The sequence below is a fragment of the Bufo gargarizans genome, chromosome 5 (genome assembly GCF_014858855.1).
Source record: "Bufo gargarizans isolate SCDJY-AF-19 chromosome 5, ASM1485885v1, whole genome shotgun sequence".
NCBI classification, from domain to species: Eukaryota; Metazoa; Chordata; class Amphibia; order Anura; family Bufonidae; genus Bufo; species Bufo gargarizans.
Window position 1 is genome coordinate 186,178,805 of NC_058084.1, and position 12,298 is coordinate 186,191,102.

Sequence of the window (12,298 nt, forward strand, 5' to 3'; positions counted from 1 at the left end):
GACTGAGGGGAATTACATTAACCCCTCCCCTATTTGCATTAGGAGCATGATCAAGAAGTCTTGCAATTAGATGGGACATCAATGATGTAAAACTACAAAATATAACCATAAAAATGTAGGACATCAGAGTATGAGCATTACCAAACCTTATAGGGGGGATAATTGATATGTTATGTAACCTCCTCGCTGAGGAACCCCCATAATGGTGAATGCAATAATAGCAACCACCCTGTTTACAAAAAACATGCAAAGGATATGTGCTCATTTAGACGACTGGGACGTACGTTTTTTTAAACAAAAAATCCATTGTGCTTCTTTTCTAAGAAGACTTCGATCAAAGTCACCTCCTCTTGGGGATGGCCTTACAACCTCAATGCCCTGAAACTTGATTACCCCCTGGTCCCCCTTGTGGCACTCAACCAGATGGCGGGCTAGAGATGTATCTGTTTTATTCAGGACATTATTGAGGTGCTCCCCAATTCTTCTCCTGGATTCCTTCTGAGTCTTTCCCACGTACTGGACACCACATCTACAGGTATATAATACCAAATACACCAGAACTGTAGTTCTACAGCTGATAAAAGTCCTGATGTCATAGGTGAGACCAGTGCATGTACATTGAAAGATGCTACCTTTTTTGATGGCACCACATGCGATGCAGCCACTACATCGATAAGAGCCCCGCATCAAACTTGTTAACCAATCTGATATGACGGGGAGGTTCATAGAAGCTATGGACCAATCGATCCTTGATGTTCCTACCTCGTCAATATGTGATGGCTGGGGTATCTCCCACTAAGTGTCCAATACCATGGTCAGCTTGTAAGATTCCCCAATAGCGAGATAGGATATCCCTCACTTGATTGTGGGTGTCATCAAATTCTCCAATAATCCGACTCTGTTCTGATTCCGGTGGCTTATTGCGAGGAATCAGAAGAGATTCCCTATCACAGCCCAAAGCATGTTGGTATGCCCGACTTAACACTGAAGAGGGGTAACCACTGTGTATAAAACCGTTGTCTAAGATCATTAGCTGCAACACGAAAATCATGTATATAAATGGGACGCCCCCTTTAAAACATTTCGTACAGTTCACGATTTAATGTTCACAGTATTCCTTTATTGTTCCTCTTATGAAGCTGCATGGAACCACTTCTCTTGTCAAGTAGATATTTTCTGATATCTATTCTTTAGGGTTCAAATGCCAAGATCAATCTCTGAATGCACTGCTCCCTCCATTTCCATCAAAACCTTCGATTATCTGCTCATGTTTTATTTAGATCCACGTTTCGTTTTGGAAAACCGCCCTTTCAGCTCCCAAGGCTGACTCTATTGAAACACAAATCCGCCGCTGAACATTCTGTGATTCCATTATTCATCTTTAAAGTGTTCACACTTGAACTGAAAAGTACTTTCTTTTTTACTTAAACATATCACGTTTTTCTTTTTTACAGAACACGTATGCTTCTATCTCAATTTACGATATCAATGTCTGCCACTCCCTCCACCATTGTGTCCACAATACCCTAGACCTCTACAGGCATTTATCTCAATATTATCCGTGGATTACTTTCTCTGTGTCTAATCTCGAAAATTCAACCACTAATATAAATTCTACTTATCCTTATTCTTTAATCTGCCCCTTGGTCATTCACTCCTGATGTACTCCTCTGCTCCCTTTAGTCAAATATTTCAGTGATTTGCGCCAATTATTAAAACTTGTGTAACTGATATAATTAAAAATGTATTAAAGCTTCTGATTTATTCAATGACATCTATCTGTATAGTGCCACCTGCTGATTTCTCTGCTCTGCTCACTGAGATGGAAGCACATGCTCTGTTCCATCCTTCAACTGCCACTAACTGCAGCAGACAGGACACACCCTCTAAGAAAGGACACATTCCCTGAGCTGCCAGCTGGAAATAAATCTAGCAGAACAATTGGAGCAATGAATGGGGAGGTCTCTGGATCCATGTGAGGTAAAAGTTTGGTTCTAACTTTAGAAACAGGTTGTCATGTACTAGATTATGTAGGATTTTAATTTTTTACATTAATCACAGAATAACCCTTTTACAAGGAAGTAAAATGCAGCAGAAAAAAAATAAAATCAGTTGCCGATTATCAGGACATCACATCAGCCCTTCATGTCAGAACCCCATCAGACCTTATATCAGCCCAGAGTGAGACCCTCATTAGACCTTATATCAGCCCACATAGTGAGACCCCCATCCAACCTTATATCAGCCCACATAGTGAGAACCCCATCAGACCTTATATCAGTATATCAGCCCATAGTGAGACCCCCATCAGACCTCAGATCAGATTAAAATAAAAACCATCTCTTACCTGTCCTGCGCCGCGGCTCCTCTCCACCTCCGGCAGAAGTCGCGCTCCCCCGTCCTCCCGGACGGCGCTGCTCTGTCACCTGACTGCGCGCAGTATCAGGTCATAGTGCGCACACTACATCCTGACGTTTTACGCGGTCAGGACAGTGCAGTGCCGTCCGGAAAGACAGGGGAGGAATGAAGAACAGGGGGGTGAGTATTACAAGCGCTTGCAGACCTTCACTCCCTACTCCCGTCACCTAAAGCATACTAGTGAGCGCTTCCATATTGGAAGCGCTCACTAGTATTCACTTTATAAGACACACAGCCATTTTTCCCCCACTTTTGGGGGGGGGGGGGGGGAGTGCGTCTTATAAAGCAAAAAATAAGGTAACAATCAGATTCAACCTTTCATTTTTGACAGCTCCATGAAAGGTGGAATCTGATTTGTTGCTATGGGCAGCTAAGCCAGTTCTACTTTACACCAGTTTGATCAATCTCCCCATAGTACCTATATTTGTCTTTCAAATAAGACATTCAGGCCCCTTTTGAACCTGTACAATGAATCAACCATCAAAATATCATGTAGCATAGCGTTCTCACTGCTCTTACAGTAAAGAATACCCCTCTATGATGATGGTGAAAATGTCTTTCCTCTAAACACACAGTATGACCTTGTCAGGCCTATGTAAAATGTTATCTATGGATCATCTGATATTAGCTATTATGTGATTTGGTATTGTAATTTAATTTTCTGCCATTACTGATGTGACCATAAAAAGGTTACTTCAGAAACAGTACACGACAGTAAGTGTTGCAAAAGCGACTTACCTCTTTCTGGTAAACGAGTCCAGCTTCAAACATCTTCACAAACAAATATTGTGTCCATTTATAATACTCTGGAGAACAAGTGCTGATTTCCTAGAAATATAAAGAAGAGGTAATAAGTAATATACAGAGACCATACTATATAATCACCAGTACATAGTGCTGATAGATTGTATTACACAACTAAAGATTTTTTTAAATTTTTAGGTACATAGTCCTTGTCATGCCATTCTGTTTACCGAAAATCTATTAAAAAAAACCTGCATCCCTAGATTTATGTTTATTCTCTGGCCCGTTAGAAAGCGACATGATGTAAATAGTAGTGAAATAAATGTTCTTACTGGTGACTGTAGTGGCCCACAGCTGTGTCATGTGATCGGCACATATGTGCAGACAGGTAGTATGTCAGTCTCATAGAAATGAGAAGAGAAGCTGACTTTTACTGTTCACACATAAATGTTGTGTCACTTGGAGAGTCAGAGAGTTGGTCACATGACACAGCTGAGGAGCATGAGGGAGGGGATAACTCCTAAAAACAATCACTGTTAAGAACATTTCCTTCACTACTGTTTACATCATGTACCTTTAACAGGCCAGAGATTAAAACAAATTGTGGAGTGCTTCTTTAAAAATACTTAGGACTTATTCTCACAAAGAATTTTAAGGCTAGGGCTACACGACTACATGTGTCTTGCGACAATCTTTATAATGATGGTCTATGGCATCGCACTGCATCTTGGATGGATTTTTTGCTACTGTACTGTTGCATTAAGTCGCATGTCGCAGGGCGACACCATAGACCATCATTTAAAAAATTGTCACGCGACATCGGTGTGTCAAAATGTCACGCGATTACAATGATGCTGTGGAGGTCGGGCCACCCGCGGGGCTATTGTCCTGCACTCATATGATCACATGAGTGTGGGACAATAGCGCTGCTGGCGGCCCGATGTGCATAGCATTGTTGTAATCCAAGATACTATTTGCTCCCGTGCGCACGATCAATGCCGCTCCGGGACCTATGGCCCGCTCACAGACCGTTAATCTTGGAGGGCATATGGTCGAGGGCAAGAGGCCCAAAAGGTGTTGTCCAGGATTACGAAAATATGGTGGCTTTATTCCAAAAACAGTACCACATCTGCCCATAGATTTTGTCAAGGTATTGTAACTCAGGAAAAACTTCTAATGGGGTGTTTTTGCAAGAAAGTAGCCATGTTTTTTTTAAAATCCTGTACAACATCTTTATAATGGAATTTCACCTAACTTACACTGTTTTCCTGTCTGTAATGACTTAGCGTGCGGACAGAAAAAGTGCTGCTTCCCAAGAATCAGCGTGGTACTTACTATATTTGTGATACACAATGAAAATACTGCTGTTAAAAGGGGTTTGCCACTTTCTGGTTACTGTTAGCCAATGTATTTGTGAGATGCCTGTATGACACTTAAGGGTCCTTTCCACGGCCCAGAATCTTATAGATAATCGCTAACGAACGTTTATAGAAACGCTCGTCAGTGCCGCTGATTACCCGATGAACAAGCAAAACGCTCATTCATCAGGTAATCCGATCGTTTGCGCGTACACAAAAAACGTTATTAGCTGGCAGCAGATTGTGCTGTGTAAACACGATCTGCTGTCAGTAAACAAGTCAGTATGGGGAAAAGCGATGGCATTAATGAGAGCTCCTCTCCATACTCTGGAGGAGATTGCTGCATGTAAATGAAGGGATCTCCTCCACCAGCGAGCAGCAGATTGTCGGGAAAGAACGTTTCCTTCCCGATAATCTGCTGTTCTGTCGTCCCATGTAAAAGGACCTTTACTAATAAAGCCTTTGTTGAAATTGTGTGCCATATTCAATATTTCATAAGTAAGGTACGCCCCCTTCTTTGCCAAGTCTTTTTTGCTGTACATACAGAGGTCTTGCCCACAAAATGGCTGCTGATGGAGGGTCATGTGACCAAGCAAATCACTTCCATGTAGGGCTGGGCGATTAATCAAATTAATTTGATTAATTTGCCTTTGATGCCTCTGATGATTTTTTTTTTACTGAATCGTCAAAATAGATTTTCATAATGGCGCTGTAGTGCTGCCTCCTGGCCTGCCACGCCTCGTCACTTGCCTGGCCCACCCCGCCATCTTTTACCTCGCTGCCGCCTTCGCATTATCCTCTTCGAGGAGAGGGAGCTCCTTAGTCTGCTCCCGCCACGTGCACTGCACTTCCCTGACGGTCACTGCAGTCAAAGATAGTGGGAACTTTGGGCAGAGATAATCACAAAGTCTTCAGTGCAGTCTGAGCAGGACACTGTGCAGTCCCGGCATCAGGATGATGTTTTAAATGACATTATTTGATGATAGCTTTTGTTAGCCTGTTCCCTGGCTGTGCCTCAGTATGAGCCATGTGCTCTTTGCTCCATACTCCATCTTGTGAAGGCGGGTGCAGCTTTTAAATTAAGGAAAATGAATTCAACTTCACACAGTGGTGTACACCTGTAAAATTAATAAACTGCACCAAAAACTGCATCACAGCTGCACGCAGTTTCACTAAAATTAAAGTCTAACTATCATATTTTTTATTTGCTTGTTTATTAGAGCTAGGCATGTATACCTAAGTTAGTCTTTCAATGATTGTCAAACAATCTGTTATTACCTTATAATAACAGCTTTCATTAATTCCCCTGTCCATTTCCACTGGTCGCTTAAAAGACCGTTGCTATGGCTTGTCTATCTCCAGCTAAGAAGACACAGGGGCGGTCCTCCACACTGCATGCCTGCAATAGGCTTCAGAGTCCCTCAGTAATCCAATCTGATTGGCTGGCAGGGAGCTGCTGGCTACAGCAAGTGTGTATGGGAAGTGAGGGAAAGCAGTTTTGGCCTCAGAGAACTGGAAGAGGAGCCATCTTGAAAAGGTCCTCATATTGTAGAGGTTAAAACAGCCGTAACTAAGGGAAAAACTCAAAGAAAACAGTGGTATGTGAAGAAACAAAAGATTGCTTTATGCATAATTCTCCACCAGCAGTAACATATGCTAAAAAAAAAATTTTTATGAAAACATGACGGTTACACTTTAAGTTCAGACGTTCTGTGTGAAATCTGTTGCCCTGATCCGTTCCATCAGGACAACAGATTTCACATTTAATGCCATCTGTCGGCATCAGATGGCATCTGTTGCCTTTAGTTAGGTGTGTAATTCTAACAGATCAGGGCAACGGATTTCACAAAGGAGGTTTGAACTTAGCCTTAAATGGGTTATCCACCTTTTAGGATTTGATGGCCTGTCCGTTGTACTATTACCTGTATTTATTTTTATTTTTTAGTTTAATTAACAAAAATAAAATAGAGATTAAAATTGAAAACCATCCATTGGGTTGAAAAATAATCTAGATTTTATTTTTTTTTTGTGGCAAAATCGCCCATCCCTACCTCTATGTAATGTCTCCTCCATTCAAATACACCGCACCTGCCATCTGCGCTGTTGGGATCTTAGTTAGGTGCAGTGTTAGAATGAAGAAGGCTGATCAGCAGCCATCTTATGGACAGGACATCTATGCAGACAGCACAGAAGATGAGGCCAACAATAGGGCATATCTTATGAAATATAGAAAATAGGTAGGTAGGTAGGAAGTACCATATAGTCATCTTACAAACACATCTGTCACATATAGTCAGAAAGTGGACAACCCCTTCAAGTTTTTTTTAAAGAAAAAGATGAGAATAAAAATTAGACTGAAAAAAATTGAAAGTTTTTTTCTGCTTCAGACAAAGCTGACAAATATGGCCACCACTGCAGCTCTAGTACGGATTTCATCCAATGGCAAATTGTCCTAGTAATGCAGGTATATTGAAGCGGGAGATGCATCTCTATTTGGAAAAGCAAAGTCCAAGGCTCTAGAGTAGCTGTTTAAGAACCCCTGTGAAAGATGTAATGGAAGCCATTTTGCTCTCCTAGAAACAAGGGATGACTGAATACAATCTTTATGTAACTTTTTAAAAGAAGGGGACAACTCAAGAACTGCTTTTTTATTGTAATGAGATGTTTTCAGAACCTGAAAAAAAGAAAAAAAAAAAAAACACTAAGGAAGAAGAATCAGTCCATATTAGTGATTTTAAAAAGAGCCCGTATTGGGACACTGATCTCATTCAATTGGTGGCAAAGCAGAATGAACCTGGTAGGGTTGCGTTAGTACTGATTGCAAGCGAGGGGACTGCGGGATGAGACAGATGGCAAAGACAATGCTTCATTACACTGTGAGGGATCCCGTGAGCAGGGAAAATGTGAAATAATTCAGTAAAGGACTTCACAACTTGTGCCGGTGGGAACCAGGCTGTGATACTCAGCATGGCTGCAAACTCTAATTACAGCTACAACACACTATGTGAAATTCTTCCAAAACTCTGGGGTCAAACTCTAAATGTGCTCATCTTAATTCCTCTGCACCACTGGGACTGACAAAGCGTGCTATTTCCTTTTGTCATTATATTTGGAACAACATACATATGGCCAAGATGACTGCCAGAATATAAAGTTATAATATAAAATCAGCTTTTGCCCAACGTTCTAGCTCCCCTATTTTATACTTACCTACCCTCATCCTGAGGTCCTAGGCATTTTCTTGCATGCTAAAAGCCTACACTTCCATGCTGATTCCCAGGTGGCATATCACTCAGGAAAACACACAGAGCATGATGTACCAGAGGCCTAAAATATATATATTTTAGTACCTTTTCCCCTGTTGCTTTGTAGGAACCACAAGCAAGCGGCTGTTGGTTGATTCATGTCTGTGGACAGTTATGAAAGTCAAATTCAGCTTCATGTGCAGCAACTGCGCATGCGCTGCTAGACTTCTGGGTAGTAGCACAAGTGCACTTGCGACTCCTATAGTTGAATTTGAGGTTCATAGCCCAACAGTCTGGCCCTGTCAATCAACAGGCAGGTGGGCTCTTCACCAGGGACAACCCCTCACAGAGGAAGAGCGCCTGGTAATGAGACAAATCGATTTGTTAGAATCAATTCGCTCATCAGTAGTATTTATGTTAATTAGTTTGACTCCAGATTTATCACATCTACATTTTCAAAAAGTTGCAAACTCACTCCAGGAGGGAGGAGAGGTTGACGCAAAAAACTGGAGTAGCATTTCCAGACAACAGTGTTATGTTTGAAGATGCGCCGAATCTATCAAACAACGTGCGCAGTTTGATAAAAAAATGGGGCAAAGTACGCCAATGCAGACTCAAGCAAAACTGACGTCAAAAAGTCGCCTCACCATAAAATCCCTCCAATGTTTGCAAATAACAGACTTGAATAGGTACTAAGACAACACTGGATCTCTCGGCTCTTGTGGAGATCATGCAGTGTCACGCTCTGTTTTGCCGAAGTGAAACGTGGTACCTATTAATGACGTCATCAGTCAGAAACTGGCGCCTAGCATTGGATGATAGAATTCTTCTACATGAAGTTTATGAAGGGGGAAGGAAACTTTTTGTTTACACGTCAGAATACCTTCTAGTGGCTTCACAAGTGATCGAAATAAAAACAAAACAAAAAACAAAGTTTCTTTGTATAGTCAAAAGGTGACATGTGAGGGAAACACTGAAGTTGTGCGTCATACTGGCAGTCCGTGCCCGCCGCTGTCCTACTCTCTCCGTGTTTGTATTGGGACGAGTGCTCGGTGAACTTTCTCTCAACACTGTGAGAGTTTTATCCTTTTCTCTTGCTGACCAGCCTCCCTATTTAGCTGGGCGGTGCTTCCATCTCCTTGACTACCCGTGTACCGTACTTCACCTGACTACCAATTCTACTCCAATTATACTCCCCCGACCTTGGAACTGCTACCTGGACAACGCACATACTTAGCCTGTCCTGACCTTTGAGTGCATTCAGACTATGTGTGCCTGATTCTTTGGTGCTTCACACCAGTGTCTCTGATCGCTGTAAGTCAGCTGCCATCTATACCGGGAATACTCTAGGAGGCAGCGGCCTGGTTGGTTCCCTGCAGCAAAGTCCAGATCCCTGTACAGGGGTTAAAAGGTTAATACCAGGCAACCTGCAGGACAACACCTTTAGGTTTAGCCCAAAGTCCAACCGGTTCACACATTGTGTCACGGCTGCAGTGACCCAGTGATTTTACCGTGAGTGCCATGTAGCTGCAGAGCCCTAACATAATGGTATAAATCTACGGTATAATTCACAGCATTACTAATTATTGATGAGAATCAAGTGCTGTAACCTACATTCTTGAATCTAGCTGCCGATCCTGGTTACTGTATCTACATTCTAGTTCTGTGGCTTTGGCTCATGTGCTTTCCAAATACCCTGATCTTGAACTTCTGTCTTTTTCTGCTAGCGCCTAACATTTTGGGATGTTTTCCTATTGATATCTATGAAAATTCTAAGTACCAGACCACTAAATAGTTTGAATTGGGTCCTGGTATGGAGTGGCTGGCTCCTAAAGTATATGGCGACTTGATTAATCCCTCCTAAAATATTTTAACAATGTATAATTTGTTTAAAAAAAAAAAAAAGCGCAGGAAGAGAAGAGAGTAAGAACCGTCACTTAATTCCTGTGGAAACTGAACATTTAATAATAAATGACTAGACTACTGACTTACAGCTACTAATAATTATTTCCCTTACGGAAGATTAATACTCTAGGGTTCAAGCTCATCAAATGTCACGCATGCTGATGAGTAACAGCTAGAAAATAATTTCTACAGTCACTGCACCATGACACATCCAGTAATTACAGGAATCCACTATATGTACTGAACATATTATTTTAGACATTGCATTCTCCATGGCTGATAGGGTTGCTGGAATTCCTAGTACACAACGATGATCCAAAGAGTGTGCAGGGGACTTCTGCCATATAAAATAATGGATCTCTGACGGAACTAACAAAAATGGATGCAAAATCAGCACAATGGATGCTCAAAATGAAGGATCGTTTAAAAAATAAAAATAAAAAATCTGTTGTTCTAACGTAGGCATGCTCAACCTGCGGCCCTCCAGCTGATGTAAAACTACAACTCCCACAATGCCCTGCTGTAGGCTGATACCTGTAGGCTGTTTGGGCATGCTGGGAGTTGTAGTTTTGCAACAGCTGGAGGGTCGTAGGTTGAGCATGCCTGTTCGAACGGATCAAAAAAACGGAAAACAAAAAAATCATGTGAACGTAGCCTAAGTGATAAAATAGACGCACCTGCAATTTTTCCTTTTTTTTTTTCCCTCAAAAAAAGATTACATCTAAGGAGAAATATAGATAATCTTTTCAAATGCATTCTACTTTTTGAAGCTAATATGTATTGTGGGGGGGTTAGCTCTTCTCCGGGGGTCATTCTCACAGGTTACTTCACCAGACACGGATATACTGTCCAAACTTAGCATTTATTGTACAACACCAGCAACAACAAACAATAACAAAACAAATACCTGCCCGGCTGGGCTCTAACTACACATAGGGTAGAATCCCTGACTCACCTATAGAGTGCTGTTCAGACATGGTCATAACCTGCAGCTTTCTCAGCTAGCCCAGCAGCCTCCAGGCTGTAGCAAATGCAAGTCCCTTTGGGGGATTGTGGTCCAGCAGTCCTCCCGACTCTGACCTTGTGGCCCTTGTACCGCAGGCGTCACTGCGTCCCCCAAATTCCAGGCTGTCACTTAGCCTCGTTGTCCCTCAGCCTAGCCCATAGCCTCCAGGCCTCTGTCTACAGGTAACACACTCCCCCCTTGCTGACACTCTGGAGAGGTGCTTTATGCCAGGCTGAGTACCTCCAGCTGGTCTCACCTGTGGTGAAATAGGGGCGTGGACCGCACTATCCACCCCTTCCTTGCCTCCAACCTGCTTGAGACCTGTCACCGTCTCACAGTATATATAAGCCGAGTGTCCCCAAAAAGTGTTTGCGTATTGCCCTAAAAATTGTAAGAGTTAAAGCGCCCGTATAGTTACAGCAACAGTGTCCCAATAACATACTTGCTCCCTTAATGAGGACCTGTCACATCTCCTGACACGTCTGTTTTACCAACTACTTATATTCCCCATGGTGGGAATTAGAAATTAACAAAGTATTGGGAAATTCGATTCAGCTGCTTCGACTAAGAATTACTTCATCACAAAGCGCATTTCTTTGTAAGTAGCGGGTGCAATGACAGGAAGGGGCGATTGCACTGCTCCCTGTCATTGTACCCCTCAGATTCCACTTTCATACATGATCGCGGCATCTGATGTACATAACGCGGTGTAAAATGTAAAAAACATACTTACCTGCTCCATTTGCTTGCGACGGACCGGCCACCGCCATTTTGCTTAAAGAGCTGGTGTGGGATTTCAGCGGAGAGCTTCAAGCAAGATGGCAGCAGCCGGCCCATTGCGAGCAAATGGAGCAGGTAAGTATGTTTTTTTTTGTTGTTTTTGCACTATTTCAGGTTAAATCAATATGCAAAGCATAAAGTATATGATAAAGATCAATACTTACATAAGAGTGTGCATCCAATTAACATTACCACTTCAAATTGGTGCTACATACAGTACAGAGCAAAAGTTTGGACACACCTTCTCATTCAAAGAGTTTTCTTTATTTTCATGACTATGAAAATTGTAGATTCACACTGAAGGCATCAAAACTATGAATTAACACATGTGGAATTATATACATAACAAAAAAGTGTGAAACAACTGAAAATATGTCATATTCTAGGTTCTTCAAAGTAGCCAACTTTTGCTTTGATTACTGCTTTGCACACTCTTGGCATTCTCTTGATGAGCTTCAAGAGGTAGTCACCTGAAATGGTCTTCCAACAGTCTTGAAGGAGTTCCCAGAGATGCTTAGCACTTGTTGGCCCTTTTGCCTTCACTCTGTGGTCCAGCTCACCCCAAACCATCTCGATTGGGTTCGGGTCCGGTGACTGTGGAGCAGCACCCCATCACTCTCCTTCATGGCCAAATAGCCCTTACACAGCCTGGAGTGGTGTTTGGGGTCATTGTCCTGTTGAAAATTAAATGATGGTCCAACTAAACGCAAACCGGATGGAATTGCATGCCGCTGCAAGATGCTGTGGTAGCCATTCTGGTTCAGTATGCCTTTACTTTTGAATAAATCCCCAACAGTGTCACCAGCAAAGCACCCCCACATCTTCATACCTCCTCCTCCATG

General features: G+C 42.3%; 1 protein-coding gene across 1 annotated transcript in view; it reads right to left on the reverse strand.

Annotated features, from left to right (window-relative positions):
• LARS2 (leucyl-tRNA synthetase 2, mitochondrial) overlaps positions 1-12,298 on the reverse strand; it is a 185,240-nt gene that overhangs the window by 100,406 nt on the left and 72,536 nt on the right. The window contains exon 6 of the mRNA XM_044293661.1: positions 3,157-3,246. Within this exon, the coding sequence (XP_044149596.1) occupies positions 3,157-3,246 (90 nt within the window). The remainder of the gene's footprint in view (positions 1-3,156; positions 3,247-12,298) is intronic.